The sequence below is a fragment of the Brassica oleracea genome, unplaced genomic scaffold (assembly GCF_000695525.1).
Source record: "Brassica oleracea var. oleracea cultivar TO1000 unplaced genomic scaffold, BOL UnpScaffold01120, whole genome shotgun sequence".
Classification (NCBI taxonomy): domain Eukaryota; kingdom Viridiplantae; phylum Streptophyta; class Magnoliopsida; order Brassicales; family Brassicaceae; genus Brassica; species Brassica oleracea.
In genome coordinates, this window is record NW_013617682.1 from 10,177 (window position 1) to 26,548 (window position 16,372).

General features: G+C 35.1%; 2 protein-coding genes and 1 pseudogene across 3 annotated transcripts; all 3 read right to left on the minus strand.

Moving 5' to 3' along the window:
• Window positions 1-2,624: 2,624 nt before the first annotated feature.
• LOC106320903 (F-box protein At3g59000-like) lies at window positions 2,625-4,463 on the minus strand. 2 transcript variants are annotated; one of them, XM_013759248.1, is made up of 4 exons: window positions 4,396-4,463; window positions 3,267-4,192; window positions 3,025-3,165; window positions 2,625-2,941 (listed from the first exon to the last, which is right to left on the minus strand). In XM_013759248.1, exons 2-4 carry the CDS (start codon window positions 4,185-4,187, stop codon window positions 2,639-2,641), a joined length of 1,365 nt encoding a protein of 454 aa, XP_013614702.1. In that variant the 5' UTR covers window positions 4,188-4,192; window positions 4,396-4,463; the 3' UTR covers window positions 2,625-2,638. The 2 variants fall into 2 exon arrangements, with proteins under 2 accessions (XP_013614702.1, XP_013614703.1); XM_013759249.1 differs by lacking the exon at window positions 4,396-4,463 and having other exon boundaries at window positions 3,267-4,198.
• Window positions 4,464-7,860: 3,397 nt separating this feature from the next.
• Window positions 7,861-9,813, minus strand: LOC106320901 (F-box protein At3g59000-like; the record flags this gene model as incomplete). The annotated part of the gene is made up of 4 exons (XM_013759246.1): window positions 9,657-9,813; window positions 8,488-9,421; window positions 8,239-8,379; window positions 7,861-8,169 (listed from the first exon to the last, which is right to left on the minus strand). Coding segments are annotated over exons 2-4 (1,374 nt in total), but the record flags the coding sequence as incomplete, so codon positions are not given.
• A 4,477-nt stretch (window positions 9,814-14,290) lies between these two features.
• On the minus strand, window positions 14,291-15,663 carry LOC106320902 (annotated as a pseudogene).
• Between the last annotated feature and the right edge of the window lie 709 nt (window positions 15,664-16,372).

Here is a 16,372-nt window from a genome sequence, read left to right on the forward strand (position 1 = left end):
GAAGTAGAACCAGAAGTAGTAACATTTACTTCTATAACATAAATACCCTTAGACGATGTTTCAAAAGTCTTTTTCCTTTTCAGATCTTCCAAGTAGGGTTTAAACTCTTGTTTGAGAACAATTCTCGGGTTTCGATACCATTGAAGGAAATTTGATCCATTCAATTTGTCCTTCTTAAGGCATATTGGAATGAAAATGAGTTGTGAGGAGTTAACATTGCTTGAATAGAAGAATAGCGAATATTAATATGATGTTCAGGAATTAGAGAAATCTCAAACTCATATTATATTCAAACAATTTCCTCAAATGAATATAATAATCCAAGATCCATATTTCACTAAAATTCGAGTGAGCGTTGGCTCATCGCCCGACAGTTTAACTATTTAGGTAAACAACACTTTGCTAATTATATCAAATATAATTCTTGGTTGTCAGACGACATCTTATGTCTTATCCAACCTGTTTCTCTAAGCCCAAAACCGTTTTGATAGCCTAGTCATGTAAACCAATCTTAATTCATATGGTAACCGTTACCATCCACCTCACTCATATAATCGCAGACACCTTGCTTTGGCAAGCCCATCTTACAATGAAACGAGCCTTGATGGCTGATAAAATTGGGTAAACATCAAAAATATTTGAAATTTATTGATGAATAAATTTTAATCCAATTTACTTTTATATTTTAAATTTATATCTAATATAAAATATAAATATAACTAATACATATCTTATATGTACTTTAATTGGATTACAAATAATTAAAATAATTTTAATCTAATTAAAATAAATTAATTATTTATATATTTAATTTTAGAATTTAATCTAATTAAAATCTAGTCAAATGACCAAATTAATTGGACTGACAGGTTGAACCAATACTGAATCAATCGGGTTTCAAAATTTGCATATGCGAATTATAACAGTTGAAAATCACATGCTTTGAAAATCACATACATGTATGTATACAATAATACTTGTTAACCTTTAACAATTAAACATGCATGAGCACATTACGATACGTACACGTGCGACAAACAACATATGCAATTCATTGATATCTAGCTAGTGCATATTGCTTTATTCAAAGCACTAATCAACCGCACGAACAATTCTGGGTGACTATAAATTAATATTCTTGCATGAATCATTAATTTCACATGTACAGATTGAAAATATCTACGAATGTCAATTCAAATACAATTAATTTGAAACAATTTCAAAACGAGACGGGATGAGTCAGCTCTACTGGTTAGAGTCTTGGGGGCCAATTGTCATGCTTCCGGGTTCGACGTCAGTCGGAGGCGAACTGCTCATCCATGTCACGAAGCGGGTACTGGGCCTTCGGGCTCAGGACATACCCTCCCGGATGAAGCCGGCCCGCTGCCTGACCGGACCCAGGGAATGATCCGCGAAGCAGGGAACCTTTGGATTACCAAAAAAAAAAAAAAAAACAATTTCAAAACGAGCGATTACAATCAGATTATAATCCTACGATTTATATAAACACGATCAATAAACAATTTAACAATTGTTTTTCAATATCAATATATAAATAAAATAAGATTCGGTATTAAACAAGTAGGCTCTGATACCACTATTGGTGTTCATACCAATTTATAACGATTTATAAATCAACCTATGAATTCATATGCCTAGAATCTCATGCAATACTAAAAATAAATCTAGATCTTATGGTAACGAATATACCTGGTTATTCGCACCGAAAAGATGAATAAACCAAATCGAGATGTCTATCATTCCAAACGTCGTGCCTCTACCAGTATCCACACGCACACAAACTGGATCAGAACGGGATGCTAGTACCGCCCAGATCAAATCTGAGACAAACCTTTTGTCTCTTAGTTTTTTAGGGTTTCACGTGAGATCGCTGCACTCAACAATAGTCACATCCTCCTTTTCTTTATAATCATCATTATAAACATAATTAGGTTAATGTGGACTAAGCCCATATCCTTATTATTAAGCGAAGTGCACACACGTTCATTAACGTGTAGGTATGTCATATATTTATATTATATACATTATATAATATAACTATTAAACCCAAATATATTTATAGTTACGATTTAGTTCGTTTAGGTGTGTGACTCTATAGGATCATATAATATTAGTAATAAATTATTAATTTATAGATTATAAGCGGTTTTTAGCAAAACATTATAACCACCTAATATTATATGATTGTCAATCTCGACACTACGACTTTAACAAGAGTAACTACAATTGATTTTATTACATTCCCAACAATTTCTTTGCCTGAAGCGGTTTGATTTGGACTCATTGAATGATCTTACGTAGTATACATGAATATGTTCTTAAGACAAGTGTTCTTTAATCTTTATGTGAACTATACATGATCAACGAACCGTATACTTTCGGGCCAAGATAGATGGCTTACTTGTGATGATAGCTAACCTTTGTCACTCTCTTCTCAAAAAAAAAAAAAAACCATTACTTTAGTAAAGTATAGACGACAACAAAAACGAACTCAAAACAAACACTTGTCAGAGAATCAAATAAAAACAAGCCATCGTAAATGATTCATAAAACAAGCAAGAAGAAGAAAGTCTTTTGAGATTGGTGCAGTTTGAGATGGCTTTGTTCTTCAGCCACTTCATATGAAGAGCTGGACATTGCAACTCGAGAACTTGTTGTAGAGTTCGAACATCTCCAAGACACGTTGGTTTCCTCCTAGCTGCGTAGGATAAATATTCTCTTCAGCATACACCTCCATCTCCTTCAGAGATGGAAAATAGTCCAAGAAATGCTTTATCATCGCCATCTCTTTCATTGTTCCTTGAAACCCGTAAATCTCTATCACTTTTACTGGACAAAGTGTGAGTGAAAGTCCTTTGTCCTCCCGAGAAATGCAGTCACAAACATCCCCACACTTATCTGTCACACGGTGCACGGGACCCTAAATGCAGAAAGGAGACCCATTAGGAGAAGATTCAAGTATTATGCATGGACTATAGAATACATGTTAGTTGTTTTTATTACCTTAATGACAAGATTTTCTAAATGTGGACAGTTCCTTAGAAGAGCTGGCATTGCTTGCCATCCGCGGTCCTTGTCACTCCTAATAGCTAATGAATTAAGGTTGTTGAACACTGGCAACGATTCAGAGCACATAGAAAGCACCTGAAAGCAAGACAAAACAAAACAATATATTTGGGATCACATTTTTCAAAACTAGATCTTCGCTTGGTCATATACACCAGGAACTGAATTAGAAACCTGACCTCAAGAGCATCAGGAAACAAGCTAAGATGAGGAGCATTTCGTATGCCATGAAAGAGTTTCCACACATTACTAAATCCAAGAGCAACTTCGTCATTATATGGTGCTCCAAGTTGCTTGATATAGAGTTGACTTAAGTAGAAGTCGATTTGAGTATCAACCAAGTTTCCCATATTAACTACTGGATAGTCCCATGCAGCAGAACCAGAGTACTCAAAGTGAACAAGACTTGGTGTATCAAATGATAAAGTGTTTAACCAAAAGCGTAAGTTTACTGTTAGGGTCTTGACGCTTGCACTTGACACTATGACATCCCTATCTTTCCAAATTACACGAACCAGAACCAATTCCTCAAGAGAAGGCAGAGCATGAAGCAGAGTCTCAAACTCGTTAGGACAAACCTTAACCCAGACAAGAACCAGCGTTTTAAGCATTGGTAAGAAAATTCGACCAGCAGCCAAAGTAACATCAACCCCACAGCCTATGCTCAGCTTAACTAGTGTGCTGCACTCAAAGCATTTTGGTGACATCGGATAGAAAATCCATTTGTCACTACGAATAATGATCTGTAGATCAAGATCCGAAACACCACGAGCTAGCACATTGCTTATCCAACCATCCACACGATCCGTATCAACCACAGTAAAACACTTGAGGGAGAATTCCTTTAGGGGAGAGTTACCCTGCAACGCCAAAACTCTATCCACAAAGTTCATGAAGCTCTGTATAATGTCTTGCCTATCCTTTTTACCCTCTTCCAGATGCAGGAACACAGAGTCATCATCAATAGTAATACAAGGGACAAACGAAAGAAGGTTGCGCCACCTCTTGGCGAGAATCGACGTCAAAGCAGCCTCCTTTGTCGTAAGAAAGGACAGTATATGACACAGAACCTCGTCTGGTAGGTTGCTAACACGATCCATTTACTCTGCATGAAAGAATAAATATGTTAAGTAGACAAAGCTCAAAGATACAAACAGAGAAAGGTACCACTGTGCAGGTTCTACAAACAGAGAAAAGCCCAATTAAATAACACAAGTAGAAATCTAAATATAGGAGGAAACTTTGAAGTAAGAAACTCCTAATCGAATCAGTAGTTAGCAGAAGAGATGAGTAAAGCTCGTTATTTACCTCCTTACGAAATAATTAATCCAGCACCCAAGTTTTAGGTTTTTCACTGAGCTGAGAGCACGCCCTTAGTTGCTGGTTAAACAAGCGGAGGAGATAGAAAAAAACAACAATGAGTTGGTTTAGGGTTAAAATTTCAAAAATAAATTCTTCTTAAAATTTTATAAAATTGAGTTTTTTTACAAAAAATGTAAAAAACCAAGATTTTTTGTTAAAATAAAAAAATATTCTGCCAAATCAAGTTTTTCCTCCAAATCGATTTTTTTCCGCCAGACTCGGCAAAATTAGTTTTTCCGCCAAAACCATAAAATTGATTTTTTCAACCAAAACCGTAAAATCGAGATTTTCCACCAAAATCATAAAGATTTTCCGCCAAAACCGTAAGCGAGATTCCCCGCCGAAATCGCAAAATCGAGAATGTCCGATAAAATCATAAAAATGAGATTTTCTGTCAAAACCGTAAAATCAAAATTTTTCGTCAAAACCGTAAAATCGAATTTTTCCGTCAAAGCCATAAAATCAAGATTTTCTGCCAAAATAGTAAAATCAAATTTTTCCGCCAAAATCGTAAAATTGAGTTTTCTGGAAAATCGAGTTTTTCGCCAAAACCGCAAAATCAAGATTTTCCACAAAAACCATAAGATCAAGTTTTTCCTCTAAAACAAAATTTCCTGCCAAAATTGCAAAAATGGGATTTTCCGCCAAAAATCAAAAAATGAGATTTCCTGTCAAAACTGTAAAATTGAATTTTTTTGCCAAAACCACAAAATCAAGTTTTTTCGCCAAAATCACAAAATAAGCTTTTACGCCGTTATCACAAATCTTTAGATTAAAAACAAGAAATATTTTAATCAAAAACCATTTTTCTTTACTTTATGTTAATATATATGAGCCAATATGTATTTTGTAAGAGATTATACAAAATGTATTTACATAAAGAAGATAAAGGGTTTAAAAAGGTTGTTTAAAAAGGGTTTAAAAAGGATTGAAAAGGGTTCAACCCTGTTTTACATATTTTGATAGATTCTAAAAAGGTTAGACTTCATTTAAGGCTGAGCTTAAATTACATAGGGAGCCGGGCTGGATAACCGTATATATAACATCCCAGACAAACAAGAATTGAGTTGAGCATAACTTGTCCAGTGTGAATATACGTTGGTTATAGATGGTTTTCTTTGAAGTTATGGGTGAACACAAGCCTAGTATTTCGTTTTCTTAGTATACTTGACTTTCAAATACTGTACTTGCTAAAAAGCTTGACAAAATATATACATACTTGCTAAAACATGATGTATTTTCAAGTTACTTGTAAATTATTTGCAAATTAATTAATAATTATCTATAAAGTACTTATCAATTATTCATTTGTTTGTAAGCTATTTGATAATTTGTTGGAGTTACAAACTAAATCTATATCTATACTATACTAGTATTCGTGAAATGATTTTCGCATTCAAAGTTTCGCATTAAAAATTAGACACGTCAATGTTGTTGTTACTTTTAATGAATAATTATAAATTTATTATTTAGTTGATCATTAATAAATCTAATATAAATTAGCTCAAAAAATTAAATGAAAAATGTGTTTGGATAAAATATAGAAGATTAAATGTATTTATTTTCTGTTTATCTACATGTTTCTTCTATTATTCATTATTCTTTTATACTTACTATTGTATATAAATATAATGATTAGATTTTATCATTATACTAAAGTATTAAAGATATGATTATCAAATTAACAATAAATTTGATTTATATTTATCTGTAAACATGATATGTCATAATGTATTTTTCTAAATTATTAGATTTATTTTAATATTAAAATACTAAATATATGTACATAAGAAGTAACAATAAATTTGATTTATAGTTGTTTATTTACGTGATTTTTTATCTTAGTTTTTTTTTTGACATCTATTTTGGTATTTTTCTTTTGTTATCATTCAGTTGCAAGAATAATATTTTTTCAGTTACGAAAAGTTTACACACAATTTAAACTGCAGGCCAAAACTAGGAGATGGTTTTCAAGCAAGTTAAACACAACTTAAACTGCCGCCGAAAACTAGGATTATGTTTTTCAAGAAAGTTAAACACAACTTAAACTGTAGCCCAAAACTAGGATTATGGCTTCCTTCTTCAGGCACTTCATCTGCAAAGAACATCGCCCACCATGAGTTCGAGGCCCTGTTCGTTTGCTCACCCAAATGATCCATCTGGGTGAAGATGTAAATTGATGTTCGTTTTGCGCATTATAATACTACATCCAGATGGATCACCTAGATGAATTTTTTAAAACTCATCTCAAATTTTCACTCAAATGAAGGTGAGTCTTGATGGTGCATCTGGATGCAGATGCATCTAGTTCATTCCAAAATGATAAATGACAAAAATGACCTTTTAAAATTAAAATATTATTTTCAAACCATAAATTCTATTTTTTGCATATACATTTTTCTGCTATAACCAAAAAATACATTTTCCCGCAAAAACTGAAAAACACACTTTACCGCCAAAACCGCAAGATACACACATTTTCATAAAAATACATTTTTCGGCCAAACCAGTAAAACCACACTTTTCGACCAAAACCGAAAAATCGCATTTTCCCGTCAAAATGAAAAAAACGCATTTTCCCGCAAAAAGCATTTTTTTCGCCAAAACCGGAAAACACAATTTTCTTGCCAAAACCGAAAAAACTCAATTTTTCCGCTAAACGCTGAAAAATGCATTTTCTCGACAAAACCGAAAACACACAATTTTTCCGCCAAAACCAGAAAACGGAATTTTCTCGCCAAAACCGGAAAAAACGCATTTTCCCGCCAAAATCGGAAAACACAATTTTTCCGCCAAAACCGGAAAACAAATTTTTTCCGCCAAAACCGGAAAACGCATTTTCCCGCCAAAACCGGAAAACGCATTTTCCCGCCGAAACCGGAAAACAGAATTTTCCCGCCAAAACCGGAAAACGAATTTTTTCCGCCAAAACCGGAAAAACGCATTTTCCCGCCAAAACTGGAAAACACATTTTCTCGCCAAAATCGGAAAAACGCATTTTCCCGCCAAAATCGGAAAAATGTATTTTCCCACCCAAAACCGGAAAAATGTATTTTCTCATCGAAACCGCAAAAACGCTTTTCCCGCCAAAATCGCGAAAATGCTTTTCCCGCCAAAATCGCGAAAAAAACTTTTCCCGTCAAAAAAATTTTTCCCACCAAAACCCTAAAACACACTTTTCCCGTCCAAACCGCGAAACGTATTTTTCCGCCAAACCCATAAAAACGTATTTTTCCGCCAAAACAACAAAAATGCACTTTTTCGCCAAAAACACATTTTTCTTCAAAAACCGCAAAAATATTTTCCGCCAAAACCGTAAAAATGCTATTTTTCCGCCGAAACGTAAAAAAATATAGTTTAATCATTTTATTAACAAGTCCACCTGGATGTAGATGGAAGTTAAAAAATGAAAAGCAAATGAACATAGTTGCATTCAGATAACTTGCTGTAGAGTTGGAACATCTCCAAGACACGTTTACAAACTTCATGGTTTCCTAGCCGTGTAGGATTATTATTCTCTTCAGCATAGATCCTCATCTCCTTCAAACATGGAAAATAGTCCAAGAAATGCTTCATCATTGCCATCTCTTTCATTGTTCCTCGAAACCCGTAAATATTCATCACTTTTACTGGACAAAGTTTGAGTGAAAGTCCTTTGTCCTCTCGAGAGATGCAGTCGCAAGCATCCCCACACTTATCTGTCACACGGTGCACGAGACCCTAAACACCATTAATAGATTCAAATGTTAACTGTTTGTACATGTTTGGCAAAACGAGTTGTATTTATACCTTAATGACAAGAGTTTCTAAATGTGGACAGTTCCTTAGAAGATCTGGCATTGCTTGCCATCCTCGATCCTCGTCACTCCGAATAGTTAATGATTTGAGGTTGGTGAACACTGGCATCGATTCAGAGCACATAGAAAGCACCTGAAAGCAAGACGAGACAAAACAAAACATTTGGGAATCACATGTTTTGTTTTAAAAACTAGATCTTCGCTTGTTCATATGCTCCAGGAACTGAATAAGAAAACTGACCTCAAGAGTATCAGGAAGCAAGCTAAGATTCCCAACATAAGGTATGCCATGAAAGATTTTCCACACCTTACTATAACGATGAGCATCTTCATCATTATCTGGTTCTCGAAGTTGCTTGAGTTGGCTATCACTTAAGAAGAAATCGATTTGAGCATCAACCAAGTTTCCCATATTAACTACCGGATAGTCCAATGCAGCATAACCAGAGTACTTAAAGTGAACGAGACTTGGCGTATCAGATAACAAAGTCTTTAAAGAATAGTCTAACTTCATTGTCAGGGTCTTGAGGCTTGAACTTGACACTGTGACATCCTCCATTCCTTTCCACATTACATAAACAAGAAGCAATTCCTCAAGGGAAGGCAGAGCATGAAGCAGAGTCTCAAACTCGTTAGGACAAACCGTAACATGGTCAAGAACCAGCGTTTTAAGCAACGGTAAGAAAATGCGACCAGCAACCAAAGTAAGATCAATCACACAGTTCATTTTCAGCTTAACAAGTGTGCTGCAATCAAAGCATTTTGGAGACAGCTTATAAAATTCCCCTATGTCACTTGGGATAATGATCTTTAGATCGAGATCCGAAACAGCACCACGAGCTAACGCATTGCTTACCCAACCATCCACACGATCCGTATCAACCACAGTAAGACACTTGAGGGAGAATACCTTTAGGGGAGAGTTACCTTGCAACGCCAAAACTCTATCCATAAAGTCCATGAAGCTCTGTTTAACTTCTTCCATGTCCTGCTTACCCTCTTCCGGATGCAGAAACACAGAGTCATCAATAGTAAGAAAAAGGACAAATGCGAGAAGATTGCGCCACCTCTTGGCGAGAATCGAAGTCAAAGCAGCCTCCTTTGTAGTAAGAAAGGACAGTATATGACAAAGAACCTCGTCTGGAAGAATGCTAACACGGTCCATCTACTCTGCACTTAAGTAGACAAAGCTCAAAGCTTTAAGCCTTTAACTAACTCGGAACATTAGAGGTACGATGATGACTAAACAGTATCACTGTGCATGACATAAAAACAGAGAAAGGTTTTATCATAATGTATTCAAGAGAATCGACAACGCAAGTAGAGAAGGAGGAAACTTTGAACAAAGAAACCCTAACAAAGAGACTCGAATAAGCAGTAAGCACTAACAAGATGAGTTTCGGCGTCTACCTCGCTACGAAATGCTTAATCCAACAATGGGGTCACTGCAATGCATCCAGTGAGAAGAGAGCAGATGAGATTTGAATGTGGTTAAAATTGATGGTTTATCAATAAATGCCACCGGTTAAAGGCTATGGTTTTGCTAAAACTGCTTCCTGAGACTTGGCTACCAAACTAGCATCTTTCCAAACAGTACAAAAAGTTACTTCGATTTTGATAATATAGATAACACAACCCTCTCATTTGTTGGAACTCTGTTTTTTTTTTGGAAAATGAATAGCTGACATTATTGTTTTTCTGGTGACTTTTCCGGTTCCGGTGAAACCGGTGGTCAAGATAGCCGGATTATATTCACACATCAAAAACAGACTTAAATTAAATGAGATATGATGCAAAGAAGTTGGTAACTAAGGGCGGACGCAGAGCCAACGTAACAGGATCACGTGCCCCGTTTTTTTTTTTTGTCATCTGTTAAATTATATTCATGAACAAATAGAGTTCCAAAAGTATTACATATCAGTGATAGACACTTAGACACCAAACAAGCCCACCGAAACATATAGCAACATCTCCTTCAATATGACCAAGGGCTTACTAGCACAACAACCCATTCCTTATACCAAGCCAACCAAAAAATCCCCAAAAACCTACTGCAAAGATCTAAACAGAGAAAAGGGTTTCCTCATTCTCGAAGAAATCATGTAGCCATCTTGGACCTCCCGTTGCTACGTATGAGCTGAGATGTCCTCCTTTAGCGACACTTTGAGCAATGAGGAAAGCTCCTCTGTTGTTATCCCTGTTCTCTTTCACCAATCTCCACCATTCTATTCTAACCAACCTATTCATGATCAACCAAATTTCTCCTTTGAAATTTGGCCAAGGCTTCGGTCTTAAGATCATCTGAGTTAGGTCCCCATCATCTTTAGCAAATATCACTCGATTAAAGTGATGATCAGTTATACTCTCAATGGCCCATACCAGCACTTTCAACTTGACCTCATGAAGATTCCTTATCATATAAAATGCCTTTCTGCTGTGTAATACCACTTTACCTTTATGATCTCTTATCGCCCAAGCTCCACCTCCCAACTGGTTACATTTTGTCCAATCTACTCCAATATTGCACTTAACCCATCCTCTAGGAGGAGGAGACCACTTTTTCTGCTCTTACAATGCTTCCTTCCTTTGATCCTCTTCCAACCTCTGTTCATGCGTTGGAGCTAAACGCCACAACTCAGATTCCTCAAAAGTTTTCCTATCAGCTCCATCAAGTTGTGTTGTTTACCTTCAAACAAAAGATTGTTCCTGTTTTTCCAAAGGAACCAAATCACGTGCCCCGTCTAAGTTTTAATTTTTCTATAGTAATATACTAATATGTATGAAGTACAAAAAGTGCCTCTGTCTAGAGAGTTAGATGTAATGTAAAAATGTCATGTGCCCCCATCTAAGTTTAGTCCTAGATCCGCCCATGTTGGTAACTTAGTGAAAATGAAATACAAAAGCTTGCCTAAGTGACAAAATTCATTTTGTCCCAGATCGGGGAATGCAAGAATCAGAGAATTGTATAAATATGTCCTTCTCTTACGAAGGTTTAAACGGTTCCTCACGCGCACGCTACCCCTGTCCAATTAGGCTCGACGTGGGTTTGTGTTTGGGTTTAGGCTTTGGATTTTGAGAATGTGGCTTCCGGGTCACTACAAGATGGTTTTTGGGCCAAGTTAAACTTAACGTTTTGGTTCATTTTCTTCCTAAAAATAACATGCATTTCGTTTTAATACGCAAGTAGTTTGTTTAACAAATAAAAATGTCACGCAGTTTATCCTCAAGATAATTAAATAAAAAAGAAAGAATCCTGGAAAATAAGTTTTCATAACTCAACTTTCCGTTGATCTCTGTGAAATCTCCGGCAACGTGCTTGCGGAAAACCTCTATTCGTCTCTTCTTTAAATATCAGTCTCTGTTCATTCTTCTTCAATAATTTTTACATCGGAAAAAAACAACAAAACCTCCGAGAGTAAGTTTCTTTAGAGAGTGTTTCGTAGATTTTTAGTTCGTATGGCGGTTTACAAGTGTCATGTGACAGTCTAACGTAGTTTTTCTTGAGATTCTAATTCATATAAGATCTGCTGTACTTATGGGCGAATATTAAGAGTTAATAAAAGAAATTAATTTCGACTCCACAGTCTGTTTTTTTAATGTTTTTGTATCGTCTTTCATATCGTTTATTTCCGTAACATCGCATTTTATAGTTTTTTTTATGTCAATTCGGTTTTTGGCTTCTTACAACATTTACTCAGAGCACTATGGAAGGATACTTTAATATGATGGTATTGGTTTACATTCTTAGGAAAGATATCTCTATTTTGTAACTATAATTGTTCTATCCTCTATATATTAAAAAAGAACCATTATAAACTTTTAACTATGATACATGTCATCATTATAATGATTCTTAGAACCACTAGAGAATTAAATTGGTCCATATACTATACTTTTTATTAAATTAATCATAAAATAATTATTAATATATAAAAGGATAGTTTCCTTCTTTCCTTAAATGAAAGCTATGAAATTACCTAGTATGATTAAAATATATATTACAATTAATGATTAAAATAAATATTTTGTAACAATTTTTATATCATTCATCATTTTTGTTTAATTTATTTTAATAATATAAAATTAAAAAATTATATTCCCCATGTAATAAAATTCATATTTTTTCGTATATGTTACATTTAAAAATTTTAAAAACAACTTTAAATTACTAAATTTGTTAAAAACTTCACAGTTAAAATTTTGTGATCAATAATTTAAAAAGATCAAGTCGACAATAGATCTAGCGAACTGTTCCCACAAAACCTAATACCCTTTTCACTTTTCTTTTATTGGTGACTATTTTTTTCCCCGAAAAATTAAAATACTTGACATATTTGGCCAAGCTCATTTTTAATACATTAAGTTTTTAAACAATCATTTAGTCCGTTTAGGTCATCTCTAACCCTACTCTATTTTTTACGCTAAACACTATTTTGGAGTAAAATCTATTCCAACCCCACTGCATTTCCAACTCCAAAATGGAGTAATGGCTAGGGTTACTTCATTGATGGAGGAATCTTACCCATTACTTCATTTTGGAGGTGAACTTTTTATTTATTTATGAAATGGTCCTTTAGTTCTTTAATGTTTTTATTTCTTACTTAAATAATATTTATAAATGATACAATAACATAAAAGATCATAGGATATTCCACAAATGATTATTTAATAGTTTTACATAAAGATGCATAAACTAGTTAAAAATAACAAACATAAATAATATAAATAAAAATAACATAAAATAAATATTTAATAATCCGGAAAATCGCTTCTGGATCCGCTAATATCCGTGAAATATTGCCCAAGCGGAGAAGATTGAGAAGGAGCTTGTTGATCTTGTGATTCATCATTTCGTTTTATAATATTTTTACTTGTTGAGCTTGAATATACGCACGAACATTTAGATTTTGACTACATGTATAATTTTACATAACATGATAATTGAGGATGAGCGTGAACTCGATGCACCAATTAAACTTGGAAGAGAAGCTCCACCTCCGGATATCGAAATTGCAGAAAATCAAAATGTATGATTTCAAAATTTTCTTACTCGATTTAGGAATATCAAAGATAAAGAAGCTCATTTTTCATTACAAAATGCATTAGTTGATCATTTGTGAGAAACATATTCTAATGCTCATTGTTGAACCAAAAAACATATTGTCTTCTTTATATGATTTTTGTACTTTTTAATAGTAAATGTTTAATTTAAATAAATTATATTTAAGGAATTTTTGTAAACAAATACTTGGGGTTAGTTGGTAAATTTTTATTAGTAGGAGGTATTATTAACAATTAATAATTAAATAAAAAATAGAATTATTTTAGAATATAATTTTTTGGAGTAAAAAATAGAGTAATACATTGGAGTAAAATTCAGTTCCATTTTGGTGTTACACCATTTTGGAGTAAAAAATGGAGTAATACGTTGGAGATGCACTTAATATTATGCTTAAGCTTAAGCTTAGGATAAAACTCAACACATATGTTAGATATATTTCACAAAGCCAATAATTTCATAGCTACAATTAATATACAAAAAATATTAAAACACACAATATGTTTGATGTCGTTACAATACATGTGATATAATGTATTATACGTGTAACAAATACATAATGTAGAGTTTTAAAAACGTATTTAATTTCACGCAAAGCGCGAATTATTACCTAGTTTACAGTTAATTAAAGGAAACTATTTTCATGGTATTACATTAAGTCTTTCTATGATGATCTTTTTTTTCATTTTTTCCATCGTCGGTTTACCTTTTTTTCTTTATTTTACGATCTCCATCCATTGTTTCGGGAGGAGTAATTGGTTATCATTACGACATGTGTCAAGAGGAAGCACAGTAGTGTATCATGGTCATATCTTACGTAGTGTACATGATCAACGAACCGTAGACTTTCGGGCTAAGATAGATGGCTTACTTATGTGATGATAGCTAACCTTTGGCACTCTCTTCTCAAAAACCAAAAAAAAAACAATAACTTATAGTCAAGTACAGCCGACAACAATAACAAACTCAAAACAAACACCTGTCAGAGAATCAAAGGAAAACAAGCCATCCGTAGCAAATGATTCAGATTACAGGCAAGAAGAAGAAACTAGGGTCTTTTGAGATTAGTTAAATTTGAGACGGTTTTCAAGCAAAGTTAAACACAAGTTAAAAAAAAAAACTAGGAGATAGTTTTGTTCTTCAGCCACTTCATATGCAGAGCTGGACACTGCAACTCGAGAACTTGTTGTAGAGTTGGAAAATTCTCAAAACAAGTTTAGAAACTTCACGGTCACGTAGCTGTGTAGTACTATTCTCTTCAGCATAGACCTCCATCTCCTTCAGAGATGGAAAATAGTCCAAGAAATGCTGTATCATCGCCATCTCTTTCATTGTTCCTTGAAACCCGTAAATCTCCATCACTTTTACTGGACAAAGTGTGAGTGAAAGTCCTTTGTCCTCTCGATAAATGCAGTCACAAACATCCCCACACTTATCTGTCACACGGTGCACGAGACCCTAAATGCACAAAGGAGACCCATTCAGAGATTCAAGTAACAAGTATGAACTATGTGTATGTACATGTTTGGCAAAAGACTTGTTTTTATTACCTTAATGACTAGAGTTTCTAAATTTGGACAGTTCCTTAAAAGAGCTGGCATTGCTTGCCATCCTCGATCCCCGCCACTCCAAATAGCTAATGAATTGAGGTTGTCGAACACTGGCAACGATTCAGAGCACATACAAAATCACCTGAAAGCAAGAAAGCATTTTAGAATTACATGTTTTGAAACCAAATCATATAGAGAGTAAGATTATTCCAAGAGAGAGTGAGAGAACAGAAACATGACCTCAAAAGTGTCAGGAAACAAGGAACATTTCGTATGCCATGAAAGAGTTTCCACACATTACTGTATCCAAGAGCAACTTGGACGTCAAACCAACCATTATCTAGTTGATTTGGTGTTCACTTAATAAAAAGAAGACTATTTGAGCATCAACCAAGTTTCCCATAGTAACTAGTGGATAGTCCGATGCAACACAACCAGAGTAATTATAGTGAAGGAGAATTGGTGTATCAATTGATAAAGTGCTAACAAAATAGCCTAACTTTATTGTTAGGGTCTTGAGGCTTGAACTTGACACTGTGACATCCTCCATACCTTTCCACATTACATAAACAAGAAGCAATTCCTGAAGGGAAGGCAGAGCATGAAGTAGCAGAATCTCAAACTCATTAGGACAAACTGGAACTGAGTCAAGAACCAGCGTTTTAAGCAACGGTAAGAGAATGCGACCAGAAACCAAGGAAATATCAATCCCACGGTGCATTTTCAGACTAACTAGTGTGGTACACTCGAAGCATTTTGGAGACAGCTGATGGTTATCCTCTTCGTCACTACCAATAGCGATTGCTAGATCAAGATCCGAAACACTACCGTGACGACGGCGATCGATGAGATACGGAGTGTCGCGACGAAGAGCGAACAAACGTTGCTGGAGGTGACGGCGAAGAACGATAAGAAGTTCCTGGAGATCGATAAGAAGGCAGAGGAGCGCCACGCTCAGCTGGTGGCCATGTTTCTGAAACAACCGTGTTCTGAATCTGGATCTGAGTTAAACCCTAACTCGAATCTGGGGGACAACAAGGAGAAATCACACGAAGAGGTAACGATCCGAGCCACCAAAGGGTTGTTGCAGCTGAATGAGAAAGCGATTCCTCTCCGATCAGGGGAGATGAGCACTCCAATTTACCAAGGAGGATCTTCTGGGTATTCGGCTCAACAGAAGTCGGAGTCTCCACCGAAGAAGTTAGAGCTGTCAGATTTCGAAGGTAAAAATCTGGATGATTGGATTTTTCGTGTAGAGAAGTGTTTTTCGGTGAATCAAACAGAGGAAGAAGAGAAGCTCTCTTTGGCGATGGCAAGTATGGTGGGTGGTTCTGTGACGTGGTTGAGAATGATTCAGGATCGGGAAGAGCCGAATGATTGGGGAGATTTCAAGGTGAAACTTAAGAGAAGGTTCAAGGCTATCAGAGGGGGAACCATTGTGAGTCAGATGCTGAGGTTGCGCCAAACCGGTACTATACAGGAATACCGTGAGCAGTTTGAGGAACTATCGGCGGAGG